Source organism: Bubalus bubalis, chromosome 4 (assembly GCF_019923935.1).
Source record: "Bubalus bubalis isolate 160015118507 breed Murrah chromosome 4, NDDB_SH_1, whole genome shotgun sequence".
NCBI lineage: Eukaryota > Metazoa > Chordata > Mammalia > Artiodactyla > Bovidae > Bubalus > Bubalus bubalis.
Window position 1 is genome coordinate 6821770 of NC_059160.1, and position 26226 is coordinate 6847995.

General features: G+C 44.0%; 1 protein-coding gene across 6 annotated transcripts in view; it reads left to right on the forward strand.

Annotated features, from left to right (window-relative positions):
- The window catches only part of TCF20 (transcription factor 20), a 94317-nt gene that overhangs the window by 50084 nt on the left and 18007 nt on the right, over window positions 1-26226 (forward strand). The window contains exon 3 of one of the 6 annotated variants that reach the window (XM_044942478.1): window positions 4531-11488. The exons of the other annotated variants lie outside the window; for them this stretch is intronic. Coding sequence (XP_044798413.1) covers window positions 4531-4533 — 3 coding nt within the window. The 3' untranslated portion in view covers window positions 4534-11488. Of the gene's footprint in view, window positions 1-4530; window positions 11489-26226 lie in introns of those variants that run through there. 6 annotated transcript variants of the gene reach the window in all.

The window sequence follows — 26226 nt, forward strand, 5'->3', positions numbered from 1 at the left end:
TGCAGGGTCATATTAGTCTCCTCCGGCTCATTAAAACAAACGTCAGTGCTTTACCCCTTCTCAAACCTGTCCTCTGCCAGTTTCCTCTGTTTCTGAACAAAATAAGCTTTTACTGCTGTTTGAATTATCTGTGGATCTTTTCTTTCATTTTTCAACATCTGTCTCTGTAATATTGATGAAATTAATACTGTGGTTATAACTTCTTTCTTTTAAAACTTTTTACTTCCCTAGAATTACTCATTCATGTTTTTATTTGCTTTTTATTTTCTTGGACCACACGTTTCCAATGCAGACTTTCCAAGGGGGTTTTTGTTCTTCAGGTCTGTTTTTCTGGGGCATTCTTCATCGTCGTCATCATCTACTTCTTTCCTCTGTTGAATGCTGTTTTCTTACCCATGTCTTCACCGTACTTGATCTGGGCCACATTTAATGGTGTGCATCATGCTTTAGCATTTTCATGAGAAAAAGGATGCCTGGGAGGCAGTATGTTGAGATTGTGTGAATCCGGATGTCTTTTTTCCATCTTCTTGTTTAACAGAAGGTTGCTTGGGTATAGAGTCTAGTTGCCTCTCACTGTCTTAGAATCGTGCTTCCTGACCTGTTCTCTGGTCCCTAGAGGAGGTTACAGTTGACTGGAACTGCTCTCATGTTCAGGGCTTAATTTTGCCTTGAGTCTTTCTCCTCTGAAAGCCTGAGGATCTTCTCATTTCCCTAGAGTTCTGAAATCTCAAACGATAGGCCTTTGTTGGCCTTTTCATGTACTGGGTGGGTGGCTGCTATGAGATCTTGCCATCTGTAACTCATAGCTGTTAGATCAGGAAGATTGTCAGGTGTTACTTCTTTGATAACTTCCTGTTTTCTCTATTCTCTCCTTCTGCTGGAATTCCTATTAATTAGGAATGTACCTCCTGGCTTAACCTTCCAGCTTTGTCTTCTCTTTCTCGTTCTGTGTTCTAGCTCCTTTTGTTCTGATTTCTCCATGCTTTCTTCATCTGATCAACCCTTATTTATCTTCATTTCTGATATTTTCAACAACTTTTTTCTTCTCTGACTATTTCTCTGAGGGGACAGTTACCTGGTTAAATTGGGGTAAGTAAGGGACCTGCTGCTGCTGCTGCTAAGTTCCTTCAGTCGTGTCCAACTCTGTGCGACCCCATAGACGGCAGCCCACCAGGCTCCCCCATCCCTGGGATTCTCCAGGCAAGAATACTGGAGCGGGTTGCCATTTCCTCCTCCAATGCATGAAAGTGAAAAGTGAAAGGGAAGTCGCTCAGTCATGTCTGACTGTTAGCGACCCCATGGACTGCAGCCTACCAGGCTCCTCCGTCCATGGGATTTTCCAGGCAAGAGTACTGGAGTGGGGTGCCAGGGACCTAGTTCCTCATAAAAACTTGGAGCGAATGCTCTGATTTCCAGCCCTGTCTCACACCCCCACTTTCTGAGTGTTGCAGTTCCCAGGCTCCAGGCCGCGAGGCGACTGGCTTTCAGCGGCTCCCCTCCTGCACGCGTTTTCTGCTTGCTTTCCGTCAGCTGAAGCGCTTGTTCTGTCTGTTCTGGTTCTGGTTTTTAGAATTTGGACATCTCCTGTGTGTTGTTTCCCTGCCCTTTCTTCATGTCCTCATTAATTTGTCTATTCCATTGATAAGTTTATTCCTTTTTTTGTGTGTGTGGAAAGGAAACAGATGTGTACATGTTTGTTTAGTCTGTGATGTATAGTCAGATGAGAGATTTTTGTGTTGATTTATATTTAAAACATACTTGACACAGGTACTGATGACTTTCAGTCATACGTAGTAAGTGTTTTATCAGCCAAGATCATAGTATTCTTGGACACTTTATACTGTCCTCTCCCTCCCCACTACGTCTTCCCCACAAAGCTCTGTTTAATCACTGCATTATCCCCAGAATTTATAACAGTGTCTGAGAGAAAGGAAGTACTTGTAAACTATAGTCAAGGATGTAATCAGTGTGAAATTTACATATATTTTAGATGAGAACATTCTAATTCTGCCTCACAAGGGTCTCGCCTTCCCCTCTTAGACCTTTGCCATATCCCTTTACTTCCTTGCAGGAATTTTCCTCCCCTTCCCCTCTCCACCATCAGTGTCACTCCCAAACGCCGAGTTTGAAGTAGATTTGCTTCCTAGACATGCAGCTTTTTTTTTTTTTTCTGATCACACTGCTTGGCTTACAGGATCTCAGTTCCCTGCCCAGGGGTTGAACCTGGGTCCTGGCAGTGAAAGCCCAGAATCCTAACCACTGGGACACCAGGGAACTCCCCCACAGTGGCATTTGTGACAGTCCTGAAGGGACGTAACGTTTAAGAACCTTAAGTATTGGGTTGCCAGAAAGTTCTTATGGGTTTTCTTGTAACAAATTTTTTGGCCAAGTCAGTACAAAATTCTTTAGTTGGTTCTGAGAGCTCAGTTCAGTTCAGTTCAGTCGCTCAGTCATGTCTAACACTTTGCGACCCCATGAATCGCAGCACGCCAGGCCTCCCTGTCCATCACCAACTCCCGGAGTTCACCCAGACTCATGTCCATCGAGTCAGTGATGCCATCCAGCCATCTCATCCTCTGGCGTCCCCTTCTCCTCCTGCCCCCAATCCCTCCCAGCATCAGAGTCTTTTCCAATGAGTCAACTCTTCGCATGAGGTGGCCAAAGTACTGGAGTTTCAGCTTTAGCATCATTCCTTCCAAAGAAATCCCAGGGCTGATCTCCTTCAGAATGGACTGGTTGGATCTCCTTGCAGTCCAAGGGACTCTCAAGAGTCTTCTCCAACACCACAGTTGAAAAGCATCAATTCTTCGGCCCTCAGCCTCCTTCACAGTCCAACTCTCACATCCATACGTGACCACAGGAAAAACCATAGCCTTGACTAGACGAACCTTTGTTGGCAAAGTAATGTCTCTGGTTTTGAATATGCTATCTAGGTTGGTCATAACTTTCCTTCCAAGGAATAAGCATCTTTTAATTTCATGGCTGCAGTCACCATCTGCAGTGATTTTGGAGCCCACAAAAAATAAAGTCTGACCCTGTTTCCACTGTTTCCCCATCTATTTCCCATGAAGTGATGGGACTGAATGCCATGATCTTCGTTTTCTGAATGTTGAGCTTTAAGCCAACTTTTTCATTCTCCTCTTTCACTTTCATCAAGAGGCTTTATAGTTCCTCTTCGCTTTCTGCCATAAGGGTGGTGTCATCTGCATATCTGAGGTTATTGAGATTTCTCCCGGCAATCTTGATTCCAGCTTGTGCTTCATCCAGCCCAGCATTTCTCATGATGTACTCTGCATAGAAGTTAAATAAGCAGGGTGACAATATACAGCCTTGACGTACTCCTTTTCCTATTTGGAACCAGTCTGTTGTTCCATGTCCAGTTCTAACTGTTGCTTCCTGACCTGCATACAGATTTCTCAAGAGGCAGGTCAGGTGGTCTGGTATTCCCATCTCTTAATGCTCAAAATTCTCCAAGCCAGGCTTCAGCAATATGTGAACCGTGAACTTCCTGATGTTCAAGCTGGTTTTAGAAAAGGCAGAGGAACCAGAGATCAAATTGCCAACATCCACTGGATCATGGAAAAGGCAAGAGAGTTCCAGAAAAACATCTATTTCTGCTTTATTGACTATGCCAAAGCCTTTGACTATGTGAATCGTGATTTTCTTGGTCATGAAGATCTTTTTTGTACAGTTCTTCTGTGTATTCTTGCCATCTCTTCTTAATATCTTCTGCTTCTGTTAGGTCCATACCATTTCTATCCTTTATTGAGCCCATCTTTGCATGAAATGTTCCCTTGGTATCTCTAATTTTCTTGAAGAGATCTCTCGTCTTTCCCATTCTATTGTTTTCCTCCATTTCTTTGCATTGATCGCTGAAGAAGGCTTTCTTATCTCTTCTTGCTATTCTTTGGAACTCTGCATTTAGATGCTTATATCTTTCCTTTTCTCCTTTGCTTTTCGTGACCTCTTAATCATCATCTTGCCCAGTTGATGGCCAGCTTTCCTCTGAAGCTTATAGTATTTGGTGGGCTGGTTTGTTGTTAGTTTTTGGTGTGTGTTCCTGTCCAGTGATGGCCTGAATCCTAAATCAGCAGGCTAAATCCTTCTCAGCAGATCACTAGATCCTCTGTCTCAATTCAAGCCTAGTTCACAGAAGGTCGAGATTACCCTACAGTGATGCGACCACCCTAAATCACAGCCCCTCCATCTTCAGGAGTGAGAAACTCCTAGTCAGGAATCCTGTCTTCCGAAAGGAACAGTTTAGTCTTCTACTTGTCAGCTTTGATCCCAAAATAAAATCTGGAACATTATAATTGAAACAAATACACTGAATGTAAGAAAGCAGTCTCTTTCTTTAACCCATCCCTCATATGGTTTAAATAACATGCAGCACATTAGGTAGAGAACATTGAAAGTAGTTTTTTATTTTTAAAATATTAATTGCAGCCTTAATTGTCTCAGTTGGGATGTTTCACTTAAAGGTAAAAGGCACGAAAACAGGTTTTTTTGACCCTACACTTCTCTTTACAGTAGAGACCCGAACTTAGACCTGGAGGTTCCATGGTGGTGCCATCAGGACTGCAGGTTCCGCTGTCGTCTTTAGTAACAGGTTTCATAACAGTTGGCCTACTTTTGTTTTTTAAAATTGAGATGTAATTGACATGTTGAACGTTATATTACTTTCATGACCAATCTCTTAAATAAATCTCATACTGCCGCTTTATCTTCTTGTATTGTACTCACTCACTCTACCAGTGCCCTTTAAGAATATTACATTTCTCTTCCCTTGACCCCATTCTGTATTTTCCATCCCTCTTTTAGAACAGAGAGCTAGCTTGGTATATGGAATTTAGGTTTTCAATACGCTGCACGTCTGTGTTATTTCACAAGCCTCCCAGTGAGATAGGGGGAGAGAAGACACAGTCCGTTACGCTCAGAATGCAGGCTGGCTTGGCTTCAGTGACACATGCCTAGGAAGTGCTGTCCCCAGTGATGTGTTGGTTTTTAACTGTTTTAAAAAGTTATGCTTCTTGGCTCTTGGAACTGATGTTCCACTATGACTGCGAGATCCTTTTCAGTTTTATTTGTCTAGCTTTTTTGCTCCGTAATGTGCTTGAGAACAAATTAAAGTGACACTGACTTGACTTCCTTTTTTTAGTCTGATGGACGCTGTTTCAGTCTGTCGGGTCACTTTGGGCCCAGTTTCCCCTCAGGTTCAGCAGCACCTTCAGCTCCGGTCTGCTCGGCGTGTCCTCAGTCCCGCCATGTGAGATGAGGCCACGTGTATTTGACTAAAGACCCATTTTGGCCCGGGTATTTATCAGGTGTTTTGACAAGTGTGATATTTTCACAAAATAATACAAAGTCTTCAAAACACACTAGTTCCTCTCCCTGTAAGCCTGTCTAACCTGAAAACAGCTGAAAGCTATAGAACATTCCTGTACAAACGGCTTTCGCTCTCTTTACATTTCTGAGTGTCTGTAAGTAAATAAGGGGCAGTAACAATTGCCCTCTTACATCTAACAGGCTAACATCCCCCTTAATTTACTTTAAACTGTGACAAAAAACATAATTTGACAAGTGTAAAAGTACTAATGCATTGATTACCTTGAACAAGTGACTGCATGTTAAAATGTCAAAAACGGGTTGGTTACTTTCTCCTGTTATCCCTAAAATAAAGACATTCTCCCGCATTCTCCCTGAATCCCATCTGTGTGCTCCGTAAGCCAGCAGCCTCGCAAGGGCGCAGCCACCAGCGCGGGGCCTCCTGAGCCGTCCTTTGACTCCTGGCCTCTACCCTCGGCTCCAGCCTCCTGCCTCCCCTATGACTGTGCCTGCCGTTGCCCCTGCCCTGCCCCGCACGCTGCTCTCCGTCCCCCTCATCCCTGCATTATTCTCTGTCCTCCTCCTCCTCTTCTGTCTTCCTCACACACCACCACCCCCAGCCCCCAGCCCCCACAGCTGGCACAGCCTGTCCGTGGTAACATTAAGGCACCAAGGTTTGTTCATCTCTCTGTGGCCATGTTATCACGCAGCGGAAGGTTGTGTAATTATCTTATTTCCTATTCTTCTTAACATTTTATCCGTGTGATAGATTTCTATTTTTCTATTCCTACATAATGGCCTTGAGACCAAACCTCCAGAGAAAGGGTTAATTTTCTTTCAGAATTTGGCTTTTCTGAATTCTAGGGACTCTCCTGTGAAACTTGGAAGTTTTTAATCTTATTGCTTATATTACCTTACACATTGGAAGAGTTTTCCTACAGTCTGGTTCTTTATTTCTTTTAGGGGTGGAGGGATGATGAGAGAAGTTTTACCCCTGATTTTTAAATAAAACTTATAAGGCTCAGACTATTCTTTGAAAATGCTAAAGGACCATAAATAATATTGACAGGTCACTGTATATTAGGCCGAATAATTCATCCCTGAGAGGTTAAACTAGGTATATTGTTAATGTTAAAGAGCTCACAGGATCAAATAGCACATAAAAGTTAAGTATTCATTTCAGTTCAGCACGTGTCCGAGTCCATGTTAGAAAACCAAGAGTCTGACGTTAGGGTGAGCTGAGGACCTCTGTCCCTCGCAGGTGAGGGGCTCTCGGCCCGGCCCCAGGGCTGGGGTGCAAACAGAAGCACATGCAGGGGCTCCTGGCCTCAGGGAGGCCTGTGTGCTTCCTGCAGAAAGCGGTGCGGTGCCCCACACAACTCCTGCACGACGGAGGTGCGGCGTCCGCGCCCCCAGCCCTGCCCTCCCCACGCCAAGGCCAGTTTCACAGGACCCTGAAGGTCACAGGTGCAGGCCAGTTTCTTCCCATCTTCCCATGTATTGGAAAGAAGTCTGAGAAGGGAAAATCCAGTCAGCTTACTGGTTGCCCCCAAAGACCCTCCTCCCCTTCCTGCCTTCGCCATGTGGCTCAGCCACCATGCGTGCGCGTGTGTGTTGAGGGCTGTGTGGAGGGGGCTAGGTCAGCCCTGGAATCACGTTGCTTCTGGGGAATTTCCTAGCTGGTCACTTGCTCAAGCCACTGACCTCTGTACTTGACTTTCCTCACCTGTGAAATATGGAAGCAGACGGCACCTGCCGTAAATCAGTTTGAGCGTGAAACAAGGTGCTCTTTGGAGAGTGCCTGGAGAAGGGCTCGGCCTGTGCCGTGGGCTGGGGTCTGCCCTCGAGCGGCATTCTCGCGTGTTGTTTTGGCGGAGATGTATTCCCGTTGTGAACTCACTCAGTGCTGGTTTGTATCGTTTCATCCTAGCACAATTGGTGGTTCGTCCCGGCAGTGTCCAGAACATATCCTCCTGGATAGCAAAGTGGCCCCGCACATAAAACAAACAGTTTCTCCTCATTTTTATTACTCTTGTGGGAGGCTCTCGTTTGAGGGGAGCAAGGATTCTGGTATGTAAGGTGCAGTATTAATTACTGTCTCATGAAATAGCTTTAGCCCACATGAACACCCTCAGGAGTTAGACTCCTCAAAGGAGAGGAACAGAAGGAAGAGAATAAAATCTGCCTGCACACTAAGTAAAAGCATTAATATTCTTGTGAGTTGGTCAATGTTGATAGTGATTACCTAAGGCCACGTAAAGAGTCTACCTAGTAATAAGGTTCTTTGAATAAGCATTTTTGACAGGTCAGCCCTATAAACAGAGATGCAAAATAATTCATGGAATGATTTGGGACAGCCACACTCCGTCTCCCACCAAAAATAGTTAATATGTGTCTTGTATATGGATGGCAGAGGCCTCTGTCGTAGCCTTTAATTTATGGGCAACGCAAAACCACTGACAGTTTCTAAGCGTGTGTCATATGATCAGGTGTGTGTTGTATGAAAGAGATTCAGGAAGGACATGGGGAGAGATGAGCAAGCTGACCAGGTGAGAGGCTGTGGCTTTAATTTATACAGGAGATGGTAAGGGCTGAAGAAGGGGTGGTGAAGGAATCAAAGGAGTGGGCATATGCTAACAACGTTTTAGAATTTAAAGTTCATAGCATCTAGAAACTGACTAGCCTGGCAGGTAAGAGACAGTGACCTCAGTGGGCGTGTGAGTGTGAGCAGGGCAGCAACCACAGAGAGGCTGAGAAAGAGAAGGGCGGTCTGATGCAGACCGAAGATACTGGTACGAAAGCAGTTCACAGGAGTCAGCACTCTAGGCCTCTTTAATAAAGACTTGTTGATTGTATTTAGCTTTTTGAATTAATATGAAAACTAGGAAACTTTTAAATCTAAGTTGCAAGAAAGTGGAGGGGAAATAGGAAATCATGAGATCTGTGTCATTTTTTAAAAATCTCATGTAGCGAACCCTGAAAAGGAGTCAAAGAAAGAAATTAAGCTTATCATTGTAATCATTGCCTAAGATATGATTGCGGAGGGATGGGATGGGGCAGAAGGGGAAATTTGCTGGTTTTGGTTTTTGAATAATTTTTTCCGAGATACTGACATAATGGACAGCACAGTGGAATACCGAATTGCATATAGTTACGGTGAGAAAGGGCTGGCTGATAGATGGGTCTGAAAAAGGCTCTGTGGTGCATGGAGGCACCCGTATTCTCAGGGTTCCAGGATGTAGCTTAAGCCTTCTGTATTGAATTGAGACTAGACAGAGTGCATGCACCTTACCAGATGGTCTGTTGGGCTCCGAGGCTCTGTCCACGGACGGACACTTGCCTTTTGAGGGTCTGAGGCAGCTGCACTCACAGGAGACATGGAGGAGGGCAGCCGGAGAGAGAACCGGGCAGACTGGCCTCGGGGCCTGGAGGAGGCACCTGGCAGGGTCCCTGGGGTCGAAGTTCCCAGCCTTACTCCCCTGTTGTGCACGTATGAAATACCATTTATAAAGGTGTTACTTATCTACATAAAGGTAAATAATAGCAGTGTTACTGTTTGTTGTTTTAATGTGCTGTAATTTCTGCAAGTGTTCTTGTTGGACATTGAGGTTTCTGGTTAGTTTACTGTCTGTATTCTTCAGTCGCTGAGTCCTGTCTGTCTCTTTGTGACCCCATGTGCTGCAGCGTGCCAGGCTCCTCTGTTATGCAAACAGATGAGTATACATTTCTATTCATAGAGGTTTATTTAGGGGAAATTTTTAAGATGTCCACTACTGAATCAAAAAGTGGCCATTTTATGGTTTTTGATAGGCATCATCTTGTGGTCTAACTGAAGAGGATCATACCAAACTGCTCATCCATGTGAGTGTATGTTTCACTACAGTCTCATGACATTGGATATTTAAAATTTTTAAATTTATTCTTTTTAATTTTATTTCTTGTATTGGTGGTATGGCTGTTTCCTGCTTTAAAGCTTTATGCCTGATGATCATTAATTTAGAACTTTAAAGTTTCTCCTCAGGGTGGTGCCTTTTTTCTGTGCATCTTTTCCCCAGTCTGAATAACTTTGGTTACCTGGAAATGTCAGATGTGTGAAAGCCCTTTCTTCAGGAGCGCCACCTGAGTGAGGCATTAGGAAGGCTCTTAGATGGTTTTCTCAACTATAAATAGGAAGATGACCGAGGGCTGTTGGGGTGAAATTAACTTCGCTGGAGATCAGGTAGCTTCCTTGGTGGGTTCCAGACTATTCCTAGAGGCTTTTGAGTTGTGGTTTTTAGACAAAACAAGTACTGTGGGCTGATGTCAGTCCTAGGAGGTGTCGCCCCGCGTCATTTTAGTAAAGATGTGTTCCTGTCATTAAGCTTATTGGGTAGAAGTCAGCCTGAAGAGAAAATTCCCAGGAAGCCAGGCAGTCTGTATATGCTTACAGCTGACACGAGATGTGAATATATCCACAGCACACTGCTGTGAAGTAATGCGCTCGCGGGAACGGAAGTAAGGAGCTGCCACAGAGCAGATGCCTGAGCCAGGGCCCGCAGAGTAGCAGACTTGGAGTCTGAAGTGGTGCATTCTGAGGGCAGTGACTGCAGCGATGCCAGCCTTTCTGTCGTTTGGGGTATAGTTGATTTACGACATTGTGTTAGTTCCAGGTGTACAGCCAAGTGAATCCGTTACACACATACGTGTGTGTATATAGTCCCTTTTTTAGAGTCTTTTCCCATATAGGTCATTACAGAACACTGAATAGAATTCCCTCTGCCACACAGTAGGTCCCCATTAGTTATCTGTTTTATGTATAGCAGTGCGTGTATGTCGAACCCCATCTCTGGTGTATCTCCCTGGCTCACCCCTGGTAACCACGAGTTTCTTTCCTGCGTCTGTAACTGTTTCTGTTTTGTAGAGAAGTTTACTTGTACCTTTTTAGATTCTTCTTATAAGCGATATCACACGATACCTGTCTTTCTCTGACTTACTTCAGTCAGTATGACAGTCTCTAGGTCCATCAGTGTTGCCGCAAATGGCATTACTTTGTTCTTTTTGTGGCTGAGTAATATTCCACTGTGTGTGTGAGTGTGTGTGTGTGTGTGTCGTCTTCTCCATCCATTCATCTGTTGATGGACACTTTGGTTGTCTCCGTGTGTGTGTGTGTGTGTGTGTGTGTGTGTGTGTGGCGTCTTGTTGTAGACACTTTGGTTGTCTCCGTGTGTGTGTGTGTGTGACATCTTCTCCATCCATTCCTCTGTTGATGGACACTTTGGTTGTCTCCGTGTCTTGGCTGTTGTAAATCGCGCTGCTGTCAACATTGGGGTGCGTGTATCTTTCCGAGTTGCGGTCTTCTCTGAGTATGTGCCCAGGGATGGGATTGCTGAATCATATAGTCGCTCTGTTTTTAGTTTTTTAAGGAGCCTCCATCCTGTTCTCCAAAGTGGCAGCCCCAGTTCACATTCCCTCAGACAGTGTAGGAGGGTTACCTTTTCTCCTGTGACATCAACTTTGAAGGCATTTAATTTCTTCTCTGTTTCACTAAGCAGCTAGTGGAAGAGTTTTAGGAAAATGTATGTTCATTTAGCAATTGTCAGGCATATTCCCTGTGACTGGCTCCGTGGAGATGCCAGGTGGTTCCAGACTTGGAAAATAGTCTAAGAAGTTTAAATCTTGGTTCAGACGGGTGTCAGATGTAGGTCCTTGGTTTACTTGAGAGTGACTTCGTTTTTTCATTCAAAAATTGCTTTAAACTGATTAAGGTACGGAATAGGATAATTGCCAGATGGTTCTCTTTGCTTGTTTCTTGATAGAGCTCTCTCTGGAAGGAATCAAAATATATTAATGCCTTGAAAAGGCAGCCCTGAGGAACGGGACCAAAGCCACAGTGTGGTTGCCGGTGGCGTCCCTGTGAGTTGCTGCTGCCTCCTGGCAGGCAAGGCCCTGCAGCGCCGCAGACCCCTTCCTCAGGAAAGCCCCTCCCCTCCGGGCACTGCCTCTCCAGCAGGGGAATTCCTCCACCCCACCCCCACTTTGGAAAAAAGAGAGTTCCTTTTAAGGTGAATATGCCAACAAGATCTCATCGCTCAGTTCTGGAAGACACTCCATTCACAGCCTTCCCATTTAACTCTCAGAAGCCCAGGAAATGATCCAGAAACGCACACAGAGAGAGAGACACATACACACAGGCAGCAAATACCAGTTGTTGCCTTTAGCTCCTTACTTTGACTTGGGAATTGCGAAGCCCCATTTTCTCTTGTCTTTTTGTAATCTCACTCATGGAAGAAAACCCGTATATGTGGTGGAACCATGTTTCATCGCATCGCTGTTCATCACATCACTTCACAGGCTGCCCCGAGAACAGGGACCAGTGGAGAATGGAAGAGGCTCTCGGATTTACCCCACTGATGCCTCTGAAAACACGGAAAGAGATTGTTGGGGAGCATTAATGGTTACAGAATTTTGTAGATCTCATTTTTTCCTTCATCCAAATATTGATAAGGATTGAGTTCTTGGAAAATTATAACAGAATACAAGTCACTTTAGCCTATCCCAGCCTAATTATTCTTCTAGTCTTTTTCTCCCATCATTTCATTTTTAAAAATTTATTTATTTTTTAATTGAAGGATAATTGCTTTACAGAATTTTGCTGTTTTCTGTCAAACCTCAACATGAATCAGCCATAGGTATACGTATATCCCTACCCTTTTGAACCTCCCTCCTGTCTCCCTCCCCATCCCAGCCCACTAGGTTGACACACAGCCACTGTTTGAGTTTCCTGAGCCATACAGCAAATCCCATTGCCAGCCTCATTTCTTAACCTGTGAAGTGGAGGTAGAAACTGGGCTACCTTGTCAGATTGTTGTAGGGATAAAATATGTCCAGCAGTCACTTGACATTAAAAAATGGCAAAATGGCAGTGGCAAAGGTAGTTGTTGAATTTAACTAATTGTGACCCTGGACATATAATTTCTAAGTTCCCATTTCTTCCATCTGCTGAAGTGACCAGTGGCTTCTTGCTGAGTATCTTCCTGCTCTTGAAGAAGTAAAGTGTCCACATCCATGAAGGTGGATTTAGCCAATAGCTGTTGGACTTCCTTGGGTGGAAGAAACACTGGGCTGCTGCACGTTCAGTCTTTCTGGGTGGTGGTGATGCCAGGGCAGGCGGCAGACTGGAATCAACCCTGAAAACTCAGTGTTTAGCTAGTTGACTAAAGCTCGATCGTAAGCTGGTCGACTAACTCGGTCGCAAAGTTTCCGTGCTAGGTTTGGACCAAGTTTTCCCTTCAAGTGCAAGGTTTCTGGGAAGAATAGGCCCTGTCTCACTAAGTGGCCCCGTGCAGCTCACTCAGAGGGTTGGTGGGATCTGGCTCTTGGATGTGGAGACCAGTGACCCTGTGGATGATTACACCGGCTTAATGTGCTTAAATGGCACCCCACTCCAGTACTCTCGCCTGGAAAATCCCATGGTTGGAGGAGCCTGGTAGGCTGCAGTCCATGGGGTCGCTAAGAGTCAGACATGACTGAGCGACTTCACTTTCACTTTTCACTTTCATGCATTGGAGAAGGAAATGGCAACCCACTCCAGTGTTCTTGCTTGGAGAATCCCAGGGACGGGGGAGCCTGGTGGGCTGCCGTCTATGGGGTCGCGCAGAGTCGGACACAACTGAAGCGACTTAGCAGTAGCAGCAGCAATGTGCTTAAATACGCCAAGATGACCCCATTTTTAAAATTCCTTTCTGCTGGCACTGTGTCCCTGTGTACAAGTGCCCATGCCTTCTGTGCTTGTTCAAGCTGCCCTCCGCTTGAAGAACCTGCTGCTTCCAGGAATAGGGTGGCCTTGCCTGGCAAGATCTGGACTTGCAGAAAGAACTCCGTTGTTCTATTGGGGACTCGGGGATGGACGAGGTAGAGACAGATCTGGTCAAGAAGGGATAAAACAAATGCAAGTAGGGAGAGAGGCCGTGAATAAGGGGGAAGATCTCCCAGAGTCTGGAAGGTCTTCGGAGATAGAAGTTCCAGGATAAGCTGGGCAGGTTTGAGATGTTGTTAAAGGAAGCCATCTTTCCTGCCGCTGAAATGATACAACAGGTAAACACGAGCACCTCTCTAGATGCATAGACCCAACTCCTGGGTTGGAGGAACCTTGGAAAGGAGTGGGAGTCACTTTCCTAACAGGTAATTTCTTTTAAAAGATGCCTTTTTAGATTCAGAAAGCAGTCATTTCTCCTTGTGAGCCAATCCACTCTTTGAGCAAGGGGTAAAAAATAAGCTAGTATGTAGTCTTCTTTTAAACTCTGTGTATAAGCATTTATCTGTGCACTTAGAGAAAAGCCCGTCTTTCTTCTCACTGGGCTGCCAAGTGCTCCTCCTCCCGCTGGGCTGGCCTTTCTCAGGTTCTCAGCTGCAGTTCAGAGCAAAGGTGCTAATTACTGCCTCAAACCTCCTTTCTAACTTCTTAAAGGGCACACATCCCTTTTCTTCCTACCATGTGGAGACTCCCCTTAGACAAACTATATAATGTTCTCGACAGAGTTACAGCTTTCTTCTCCAGATATCAAAGAAAGCCTCTGATTAGAATTATTTTAATGGACTATATGTACCTGTGGGTAGAAAAAATGCAAACTATGTTTCAGGAAAAAACCAAAGTCTGGTTAAACCAAAGAAACTTCATTAGTGAGGCCAGTATTGACTTTCTCTTAAGTGGAGTTATGAAGAATACATGTTAACGTAACAATATACAGTTCAAGAGCAGGAGAAAAATGGTTAAACCCAGCCTTTTATATACTTTAATATTCTAGAAGGGGGTGGGGATGAAGACTGGTTTTAACTTAAATCGTGGTGAGTGGATGTATTTTCTTGGGAAACCTGCTTTGTATTGCTTTGACTTTGCCTCTGTAAATGTGTTATTGCTGAACCTGGAGACTATAAACACAAGAGAATTAGAGTTAGACAGGAAATTATAGAGCATTTAAAACCCACAGTGAACGGCCAGTATCTGTGCCCACCACAGCCACATTTGAAGTTCATATACCACATGTGGTAATTAAAACTTTCAACTTTGTGGGCGCCTTGGTAGAAATAATTACTAGGACCTGTACTAATACTAGTACATGTTTAGAGAACATTATCGGTGGAGAAAAAAAAAGTGGTTAAGAAAAAGAATGTGCCTGGCTGGTTTTTAAAAATGCTATTGTAATAAAAAGATAAATGTTCAAAGCCAGAGCATGAACACGGCAGCAGTGCTGGGTGCCGGCGCTGGCAGCGCGGTGCTTCACAGGCTTCCTCCTCCCGGGCGTCTGCACTGCCGCGTGCCCAGCCTCCCAGGCCGGCCCACAGGGCTCTCCTGTTCAGGGCTGTCCCAGGAACGCTGCTGGGCCTTCTTTTTCCCTTCTGTTTTTATACAGTGTCTTAGGAATCCCCTCCACGTCATTTAAACAGATAACTCTTTTTTTTTTTCCCCTTCATTGTCAATCATGTTCTCAGTTGATTGGGGAGACTTTTGGTTTGTGTTTCTTGTTAATTTTCTTGAAAGATTCTCCATCCTCCTCCTTTTTTCCCCATCTGGGTATTGTTCCCAGTTTACTGTTGCGGGGGGTGGCGGTGGGGAATTGAGGCTTAAACTAATGACCTGGCCCTAGGCTGGTCTTGCGGAGGAGCGGGGTGGCCGGTGGCCCTGGTCTCCTCTCCTGCGGAGTCCTTCGCTGCCTGCCAGCCCACCATCACGCGGCTTCCCTGCACAGCTCACCCCAGGAAGGAGCTTGGAGCCTCCTCTCCTCGCCCACTGTCTCTCCATTTTTCTCTTTTTGTGTCTTGTCTGTCTTTAGGCTGCCTGTGTTTGAGGCAGGAATGGAGAGAAAGAGCCCGTTGAATGTAAGGCAGGCAAATCCAGGAGATGTCAGCAACGAACCAGAACATGTCTTTAACTGGGTTTTTTTTCCCTTCCTTCCACTTTAGGATAAATAAGAAAATGATCAGGAAAAAAGCTTACTAGCAGGGATTTATTTTTAAAAGCAAGGTTTAAGTTATATCTGGGAGTCACTTTGATTAAAAAGAAAAAGCTTAGTCTCTACCTTATACCTTACAAGACTGTCCCTAATAATAAAATCGTCACTGGGGCAATAGAGAATAATCAGTTTAATTCAAAATAATGTAGACCCATGTGTTCCAGAAAGGTTTCTAGTTTTACCTTCAGTTACCCAGAAAATGTCATGTGGAATTAAACCCTTTCCTCATCATTCCAAAGTCCAAAGCATTCTCTTCTTAAATGGACTTTTTCAAAGGCCCCTTGCGTCCTCCCCTCCTCAGAATCCAGCTGCACAGATGCTGGAAGGGCTCCCCTTCCACCATGCCTGCCCAGGGAGGGTACCCCCACTTCTCCACACACACCTAGGACCCACGAGACACATCTCAGACCCCTGTCTCAGACCTCCATGGCTGTCACTTATCACCAAATCCTATTGGTTTTATCTCAAAATCTCCAAATGCAGCCTCTTGAATGCATTTCCACCCCCATCCCCCATCCCCCATCCCTAGACTCTTCCATGACACCCCTAACTCAACAGTGGGCCATCTTTGATCCCACCTTTCTGCTCATCAGCTCTCCACCCCTTCAGAACCTGCTCCACTGTGTCAGCCCTCCACACGCGAAAGTGCTTGTTCCTACAAGGCAGTTTGTTCCTTCTGCCCTGACATCTGAGTGCTTTCCTGACCTGCCTCACTAAGTCAGGGACCCCAGTTCTAAGCTCTAAAGTACTATTTATATCTTGACACATCACAGTTTTGGAGTCCTACCTGCAAGCCCTTCTGTAAGTCCCCCCGAGGGCAGGCTTTTGATTTTCTGTTCAGCCCCCTTCCCTGGCACGCAGGCAGGTAAAATTTGTTGAAAGAATAGAAAGGAAAAATGATTATATTTCTGAAGTTCATACCATTTAAGAAGAATATCAAAGCAAAGGCCACTGATAATCAAAGGCACCTTGAGAGTCTCTTTCAACCTTTAGAGCAATTGAAATATTAGAGGGAAAGATAAGGAATAGAGAACATTTGAGCCAGTAAAGACTAAACTAATTGGGTTCTTACTAATTTTCTTCCAACCCGTGTTTCCAGTTTCTCGGCTTTGCAGTTTTACGCTGTAGACGCAGAATTGACATGTTAATAAGGCAAATTAAAAGTCCCAAGAGCAGCTCATTAGGAAGTCAGAATCCTTTCTTCATTTTTAGTAGAGTGACTTGTACTTCATGATTCTGTAAAGAAGTACCAGCCTGGGTTTTTATTGTCAGCCAGTGGTTACTGACCTTTGCATCTGATGAAAGTACAACAGGTGTGCCTTACTTCTAACACACCTGACACGTGAGAATCAGACTTGTGAAACAGCAACCACGAGAAAAGATAGGTGTGTGATAGAATCTTCTAGAGAAAAGACATCCTTCCCCAGCTGCGCCCTAATGTTTTCATTATTTGCTTGCTAAATGATAAAGTGAACAAATCCGTCATAGAAAAGCGTGTGCACTGTAATATTTTTCATGTGCTCAAGGTTGAGGGTAAATTCTGGCCTCTTCTGTTCAGCAGATGAAGTGCAAAAAAATAAGAAAGGACAGAAAAACAGTCCTTAAATCTCACACCTCGTACCATGATCCAAAGCATCGTAACTTCGGTGTAAACCCATCTGCAAGTGCAAAGACAGCAGGAAGGGAACCCAGGGAACAGGGGCCAGGCGGTGCTGGGAGACGCTGCCTCAACAGCCGCACTTTGACTTTGGCCGTGGTCACGCTGTCGGTGTTGTGCTCCACTTCTGAGGCCAGTCATCCCGCCCCCAACCCCACTCAACCACATGTTTTCTAGGTTTATAATGTGGTTTAAAAAGCTTTCTCAGAGAAACTAATATTTTTCAGAAACTATTATTTTCAGCGGCAGAACCATTCATTTTGACTTGGATTTTTATGGGAGGGGAATGGGAATCTGAATGAATAGTTTCAGTCCAGATTTTTCTATCTGAAGGATCACAGTCGGGTTCGAGAGAGTTTGTGCGTGTGTGTTTTCACTCCTGGTTTCCAGGGGAAGCAGAGGACTCTGTCCTGGGGGTGGGGGGAGATGAACTGCCAGGTCCAGGAGCGTCATGAAGAGGAGCAGGACTGCCTGCTGGGCCTCAGCCCATCCTAGTGAGGGATCCAGAAGCAGTGGCGGAAATGAGATTATTCTAAGGTGAGTGAGGGAGTTGCATGGCAAGGGCGGGGCGGCCTTGGAGACCCGTGGCGGGGCGCCTGTGACGCTGGCACAGGCGGCGGGCCAGCCTGAGGGCCCTGCTCACGGCGCTTGCGCTCAGCTTACGACACTGTGGCTTCCTGCTAGTGCTTAATTTGTACGTGATTGCCTTATTCCTTGTTTATTTACACCTTCCCTTCCAGTGCAGAAGTGCTTCACAAAACATTAAAATTCCCGCGAATCTGTATTGTTCAAGGATAGAAGTAGAAAGAGAAATGAAATGAAAATCATAGCTGATACTGAGAGTCCCTGGTGGTGGTAAAGAATCTGCCTGCCAATGCAGGAGACCTGGGTTCTATTCCTGGGTCGGGAAGCTCCCCTGGAGCAGGGCGTGGCAACCCACTCCAGCATTCTTGCCTGGAAAATCCCCTGGACAGAGGATCCTGGTGGGTAACAGTCCATGGGATCACACAGAGTCGGACACGACTTAGCAACTAACCCTCCACCAATAGCTAATAGTAGCTAAGAGATGCAGTGTTCAGAGATTTGGCCAACAGCTGCTCATACACACGCTCAGAGGTGAAATACTATGGAAACAGACACACAGCAAATCAAGTTACAGAAAGACTGACAGCAGACACTTAGGACCACCCAGGGTCTGCTTGTTTCAGGCAGTATTCTAAAGGAAAAAATTCGTTCCAAAAAGCAGTTTTTAAACTTAATTTGTCTTAATTTAATAGGATCTACTTGGTATGTTATGTCTATTTTTGACGTAACTACCAAAAACATGACACATTATAGACGACTTGTTTTTATAAGCCCTAACAATTATATAAACTCTTTCTAGTTTATGAAGCACTGTCACAGTTACTTTGAACAACTTTATAAAAAGGAAGACAAGTAGACCCTTGAGGAGCACAGGGGTTAACCTCAGTGTAGCTGATGGTCAGTTCTCCACATCCTTGGTGTCTTCACTTCTGCAGATTCAACCAGCTGTGGCCTGTGTAATTCTGTAGTGTTTACTGTCGAAACCATCCGCATATAATCGCCAGCAGTTCAAACCTGACTTGTTCAAGGGTCAGCGGTGTTGTTATCCCCACTTTGCAGATGATGAAATTGAGGTGGTAACTTTTTTTGGCTTTTTACACCTTTGGCCCCTGTGCTGCTTCACACGTGGGTAGTGTTTTCATCAGACCATCTGTGTTTGTTCTAAAAAGCCAGACGGACCTGAAGCTCTTGTCTTAAGGCACACAGTTAGCTGTTAGCCAGTGCACGTTGCTGACATGAATGATGGCATTTAAACTAGTATTGTCAGACTTTTTTCAAGATGTAATGGTTTTGCTGGAACACGTATGAGACATAGATGCTACTTTGTAATATATACCTCTTCGTAGCATGGAGTAAGTGCACGTGGAAAGACCCAGTGTCTCTCCCCTCGGAGGCGGGCAGAAGCCTTGATGGCGCTCTGGGCCGTGGGGTGAGCTCCAGGTGCTGGTGCCGCGCCCTCCATCCACATCTGTGAGAATGGTGAGTGGCCGCAGAACTTCCCAGCTCGTCTCACGGGCTTTCGGGGAACATAAAGAGATTATCTAACTCCGAAGAAGCAAGAACCCAAAACACAGAGGGCAGCTCCTTGCAGGTGGACTCTGTCCTGCCACGTGGCTGGAGTTGACTGCTAGGGGCAGAGGCGTCTGTCCTAGATACAGAAGGTGGAATTAAGAGGAAAGGAAGCTCTCACTGGTGGCCAGAAATTAACATGTACCATGTTCCACATGTTCCCAGCTCTACCAGCAGCCGCTTTTTAGTTCATGTTGAAGAGTAGCCCGTTGAAGAGTAGCCTCGTTGGTCTTCTCCACGCTCAAGTGTGTCAGGCATCGTGTTCATTCCGTTTGGCCACATTCACAGTTCCTGCAGTGTGCCAGGCCCCGGGGATACAAGAATGAGTCTCGCAATTTCTGGGAGGTGGGCGGATATGAAGAGGTTAATGCTGTAAGCACGAGCAGAAGTATGTGCAGTGCTGGGTAAAAGCCATTTGGGCACAGTAGTGGCAACCTATGTGATCTTTGAAGCTCTAATAGAACCGATTGTCGTCAGCACTAATAAGACCCTGACCCAAATGCTTTGGTGCACAGAGGCTGCTCAGAGATGCTCATTAAAACAAAGCAATTATTCAGGTCACTGGTACATCTCACAGGAAAGACGTTTCTATGAGTGGAGAGGCATGTAAAATTCTCCCTCTGAGATTCTGCCCCTGCATTTTGCCACCTCCAGTCAATGAGCCCTGCCTCTGGGCAGTGACGAGCGCTGGCGAAAGGGTTAGGGAGGGTGTTTGGCCACTTTCTCTTGTTTAAACATGTCCTAAAGCTAAGGATATATTTTATAGTTTATTTCCCAAGATTTACAGTATCACAAAATGCGGAGTTGCTTAAAAAATAACCTTTATTCTACCCGCTAAATAAATGAAAGAGTGACTGTTGAAATAATTGGACCATTGCTTGTTTGAAAAAGTACTTTGAGTTATTAATAGCAACCATGACTGAAGAGTCCCACTGTGTGTCTGCCCTGTGTGGGGAGCAGTACTGTGTGGACTTAACTCTCCTAGGAATGAATATTATTAAACTTGTAACAACAGTGGCATCAAAAACAAGGACATTTAGCTGTACACTGATGTTATCACATTATTTGCACTATGGGAGAATGTTATCCTAACTTCTTCAGGTAAAAAGTGAAGAATAAAAATCCGGTTGGAAGCAGTATTGGCTTGGGTATTGATTTTAGGATAGAAAGGGTGATCAGACATAGAAGCTGTTAGAGAAATTTTTTATCTTCTGTCTTCAGCACCTGGCATGTAGGAAGTACTTTTCAAATGCTAGGTAGTTGAGTAAATGAAGGGGACTGGAAGGCAGCACTGTGTGGTATAAAGAGTGGTTGAACTTGCAGTTCAGAAGAAGAGAATCTTCAGTTCTGAGCCTGGTACTTCTAGTTATGTGATCCGCAGCAGGTCATCTTGCTTCTAGTCTGTTTCTTGAACCAGGAAAAAAAAAGTCATTGAAGACAGACCCAGGGCCCCTTATATTTCCAGTGTCACTGATCTGACGCCAGAATTTGCCTAAGAAAACGTGAGTGAAACTTTGTTCCATCGAGGAACGTAAGAGGAAAATAAACAGTCACTTGTCTTGCTGTGATTTCTCAGGAGAGCCCCTCACTGGTTTCCGTCACTCCTGCAGTGTACTACCACAACCGCAGTGGCTGAACACACGTGTTATCTTGCAGTTCCGTAGGTGATGAGTCCCACACGCTCTCACTAGGTTCAGGCGAAGGTGTTGGCAGGGCTGCGCTCCTTTCTGGAGGCTCCAGAGTTTTTCTCGTCTTTTCCAGTTTCTGAAGGCCGCCCGCGTCTTGGCTCACGGCCCCTTCCTCCACTGTTAAAACCAGCAGGGCTGCATCTCTCTGGTCCTGCTCTCGTCACTGCCATCTCCCTGGCACCTGTGATGCTGATTCTTCTGGGAGAGGTTCTTTCCTTCTATGGACCCACGTGATTAGATTGGGGCCACCTGGATAATCCAGCAAACACTCCCCATCTGAGGTCCTTGACTGAACCACATCTGCAGGGTCCGTGGCCATGAGGCCGAGCTTCTGAGGATGAGGTCAGAAATCTGTGGGCGTCCGGTCTACCTCTTGTGGCCCACTGTCTGCATGAGTCTGCAAGGGGCAGAAGCATAATGGAAAAAGCACTCACTGGCACCCAGGAAACCTGAAACTCTACCTCAGCCAGTCATAGCATCTTTGTTTTCCCTCATCTAAAAAGTTTGGGAGTTGAAATTGGACCAGTGATTCTCAAACTGTATTGGAGCATCAGAATTGCCTGGAGGCTTGACACGGGGCTTGAGAATTTGGATTTTTGTTGTTTTGTGGTGAAATAGACAACATAAAATTTACCATACTAACCATTTTTGTTATTTTTTATTGAAGTATAGTTGATTTACAATATCATGTTAGTTTCAGGTGTCCAGCACAATGATTCAGTTATATATTGTATGTGTGTGTATATACATTATATATATATATTCTTACATTTTTTCCCCTTACACATTGTTACAAAATATTACATATCATTCCCTGTGCTATACATTTATATTCCCACCAGATGATTCCTTTTTCTCCACATCCTCTCTAACACTTATTATTTGCAGTTTTTTTTTTTTATGATGGCTATTCTGGCCAGAGTGAGTTAGTACCTCACTGCAGTTTTGATTTGCATTTCTCTAGTAATTAGCGATGTTGAGCATCTTTTCATGTGCCTATTGGCTGTCTGTATGTCTTCTTTAGAGAAATGACTATTTAGAGCTTCTGTCCATTTTTTGATTGGGTGGTTTATTTTTTTGATATTGAACTGCATGAGCTGTTTGTATATTTTGGAAATTAATCCCTTGTCAGTTGCATCGTTTTCAAATATTTTCTCCTCTTCTGTAGGTTCTCTTCTCATTTTGTTTATGGTCTCCTTTGCTGTGCAAAAGCTTTTAAGTTTAATTTGATCCCATTTGTTTATTTCCGTTACTCTTGGAGGCGAATCCAAAAAGATATTGCTGCAATTTATGTCAAAGAGTATTCTGCCCATGTTTTCCTCTAGGAGTTATATTTATAGTATCCAGTCTTGCATTTAGGTCTTTAATCTATTTGAGTTTATTTTTGTATATAGTGTTAGATAATGTTCTAATTTCTTTTTTTTTGTGGCTGTGCCCCGCTGCAAGTGACTTTAGTAGCTGTGCTTACAGACTCTGCGTGCGGGTTCAGTAGTTGTGATACATGGGCTTAGTTGCCCCGAGGCATGTGGTATCTTCCTTGATCAGGGATCAAACCCATGCCCACTGCATTGGAAGCATGGAGTCCTAACCACTGTACCACCAGGGAATTCCTGATTTTATTCTTTTTGATGTGATGATAAGTGGGATTGTTTTCTTAATTTCTCTTTCTGATCTTTTTTGTCAGTGTGTATTTGTAGCAATGCAACAAATTTCTGTGTCTTAATTTTGTTTTGTATCCTGCAACTTTACTGGATTCACTGCTGAGCTCTAGTAATTTTCTGTTAGTATCTGTAGAATTTTCTATATTTAATATGTCATCTGCAAACAGTGACAGTTTTACTTCTTTTCCAACCTGAATTCCTTTTCTTTTTCTTCTCTAATTGCTGTGGCTAGGACTTCCAAAACTATGTTGAATGAAAGTGGAGAGAGTGGGGATCGTTGTCTTGTTCCTGATCTTAGAGGAAATGTTTTCAGCTGTTCACCACTGAGTCTGATGTTAGCTGTAGGTTTAGCCACTTCTTGTTGTTGTTTTTGGCTGTGCCACACATCATGCAGGATCTCTTAGTTCCCCGACCAGGTATTGAACCCACACCCCTTGCATTGGGAGTACAGAATCTTAACCACTGGATGGCCGAGGGAGTCCTGGTTTAACTGTTTTTAAGTACATGGTTCAATGATGTTAAATACTTTCACACTGGTCACCACCATACATTCCCATAGCTCTTTTCAGCTTATAGAATTGAATCTCTGTATCCATTAGACAAGACTCCACAGTTTCTCTTCCTTCTAGACCATGGCAACCACCAGTATACTACGATTATTCTAAATACCTCATATAAGTTGAGTCACGTGTTATTTGATTTTTGCTGACTAACTTACTTCACTTGGCACAATGTCCGCAAGGTGCAGCGTGTGTCAGAATTTCCTTCCTTTTTATGACCAAATAATATTCCATTGTATGTGTATACTGAACTTCACTATCCATTCATTCATTAGTGGACACTTGAGTTACTTCCACATTTTAGGTGTTGTGAATAATGCTGCTACAAACAAGGCTGTGCAGATACTTTTTAGACTTTGCTTTCATTTTGGTGAGATACACACTCCAAAGTGGACTCCTGGATCACATGGTGATTCTGTGTTTAATTTCCTGAGGATCTGCTGTAAGTCTTCCAGTGTTTGTGCTATTTCACATGCCCACCAGTGGTGCCCACGTGCTCCAGTTTCTCCACAGCCTCGCCAACACTGTTGTTTCCTGTTTGATCGTAGTTATGAGTGTGACGTGGTATCTCATTTTGGTTTTGATTTGCACTTCATTACTGATGAGTGATGTTGAGCATTTTTTCCTGTTTTTTGGCCATTTGTCTACCTCGTTTAGAAAAGTATCTACTCAAGTCCTTGGCCCATTGTTGAAATAGGTTGGGGTTTTTTGCTTTGCTTGGGGGTTTTGTTGTTATTACTTGGTGGAGTTTTAGGAGTTCTCTATAGATTCTGGATATTAATCCCTTATCAGATACATGATTTTTAAATATTTTCTCCCAATTTGTAGGTTGCCTTTTAACTCTGTTGACAGTGTATTTTGATGTACAACATTTTTAAATTTTCATGAAGTTTAATTTGTCTACTTTTTGTTATGTGGGGCTTTGGGTTCATAACCAAAAAAAAAAAATCATTGCCAGTCCAGTGTCATGAAACATTGGTGTCACGTTTTCCTCAAAGAGCTTTGTTGTTTTAGGTCCCACATCTAGGTCCTTCTGGAGAAGGCAGTGGCACCCCACTCCAGTACTCTTGCCTGGAAAATCCCATGGACGGAGGAGCCTGGTAGGCTGCAGTCCATGGGGTTGCTAAGAGTCGGGCATGACAGAGCAACTTCACTTTCACTTTTCACTTTCATGCATTGGAGAAGGCAATGGCAACCCACTCCAGTGTTCTTGCCTGGAGAATCCCAGGGACAGGGGAGCCTGGTGGGCTGCCGTCTATGGGGTTGCACAGAGTCGGACACGACTGAAGTGACTTAGCATAGCATAGCATAGCATCTCGGTCCTTCATCCATCTTGAGTTGATTTTTGTATATGCTGTTAGGAAAAGGTCCAACTTCATTCTTTTGCATGTGAATATTCAGGTTTCCTTGTACCATTTGTTGCAAAGACTGTCCTTTCCCCATTGGATGATCTTGGCACCCTTGTCAAAAATTGTTTGATCATATATGGAAGGGTTTATTTCTGGGCTCTCTATTCTCTTCTGTTGGGCAATATCTCTGTTTTTAATGCCAATGCCGTGCTGTTGGTTACTGTAGCTTTGAAGTTAGAAGCATGAGTCCTCCAGTTTTGTTTTTTTTCTTTCAAGATTGTCTTGACTATTCAGGTTTCCTTAAGATTCTACATGGGAATTTCCTGGCAGTCCAGTGGTTAGGTCTCCATGCTTTCAGTGCTGAGGGCCTAGGTTCAATCCCTAGTCAGAGAACTAAGATCCTGCAAGATATGAGGCCCAGCAACAACAAAAAAGATTCCACATGAATTTTAGGATAGCTTTTTTGACTTTTGCAAAAAACTTTGTTGGAATTTTGATTGTGTTGACTCTGTGGGTCACTCTATAGATATTTTAATAATACTGAATTTTCTAATCCATGAGCATAGGATGTGTTTCCATTTGTATCTTCTTTAATTCCTTTTGGCAATGTTTTGTAGTTTTCATTGCACAAGTCTTTCACTTCCATAGTTAATACTTAAGTATTTTATAATTTTGATGCTATCAAGAATCAAACTGTTTTTGTTATTTCCTTTTCAGATTGTTCATGTATAGAAAGGCAACTGATTTTTCTGTGTTAACTTAGTATCCTGCTACTTTGCTGAATTCATTTATTAGTTCTAGGGGTTTATGTGTGTGTGTGAACTCTAGAGTTTTCTATAAACATAAGATTCATATCTTCAAGCAGATAATTTTACCTTTTTCTTTCCAGTTTGAACCCCTTTCATTTCCTTCTCCTTCTTAATTGTCCTGGCTAGAACTTACTCTGTTGGTTGGAAGTGGTGAAAGCCAGTGTCCTTGTTTTGCTCCTCATCTTAGAAGAAACACTGCTGGTCGTTCACCATTAAATATGATGTTCCTTGTAGGTTTTTCATATGTTTCTTTTGTTTCCTTTTATTCCTAGTTTGTTGAGTGTTTTCATCATACTGCTGCTGCTGCTAAGTCGCTTCAGTCGTGTCCAACTCTGCGTGACCCCATAGACGGCATGTAGCGTGTACACTGATCCATTTCGGTCTGTTGGACCATCCTTGCAGTCCAGGAATGAACCCCACTTGGTCAGGATATATAATCTTTCCATGTGCTGTTGAATTCTGTTTGCTAGTGTTTTGTTGAGGATTTTTGCATCAGTGTTTATAAAGGATATTCGTCTGTAGGGTTTGTGTGTCTCTGTGTGTGTGTTTGTCTTTTTCTGGCTTTGGTATCTGCTAGTGCTGGCCTCATTAGAATGATTTTGAAAATATCCCCTTCTCTTCAGTTTTCGGGAGAAGTTTCACAAGGACAGGTATTATTTCTTTCTTAAACACTGGGTGAAATTTACCAGTGAAGCCATTATCGGGTCCAGGGCGTTTCTTTTTCGGGAGTTTTGTGATTTAGCCTTGGTAGATTTTGTGTTTCTGGAAATTTGTCCATTTCATGTATTATCCAGCTTACCGGTGTACAGTTGCTCACAGTACTCTCTTTAATCCTTTTATTTCTGTAGAATCAGTAGTGACATCCTCAGTTTGGTCTTTCTCTGTTCATAGTCTGTTCTTCTCTGTTTCGTTTATCTTTGTTTCAATCCTTACTATCTCCTTCCTTCTGCTAGCTTTGGGTTTAGTTTGTTCTTTTTGTGGTTCCTTAACTTACAAAGTTATAAAGTTAGGTTGCTTGCCCTTGGCTGGGAGTG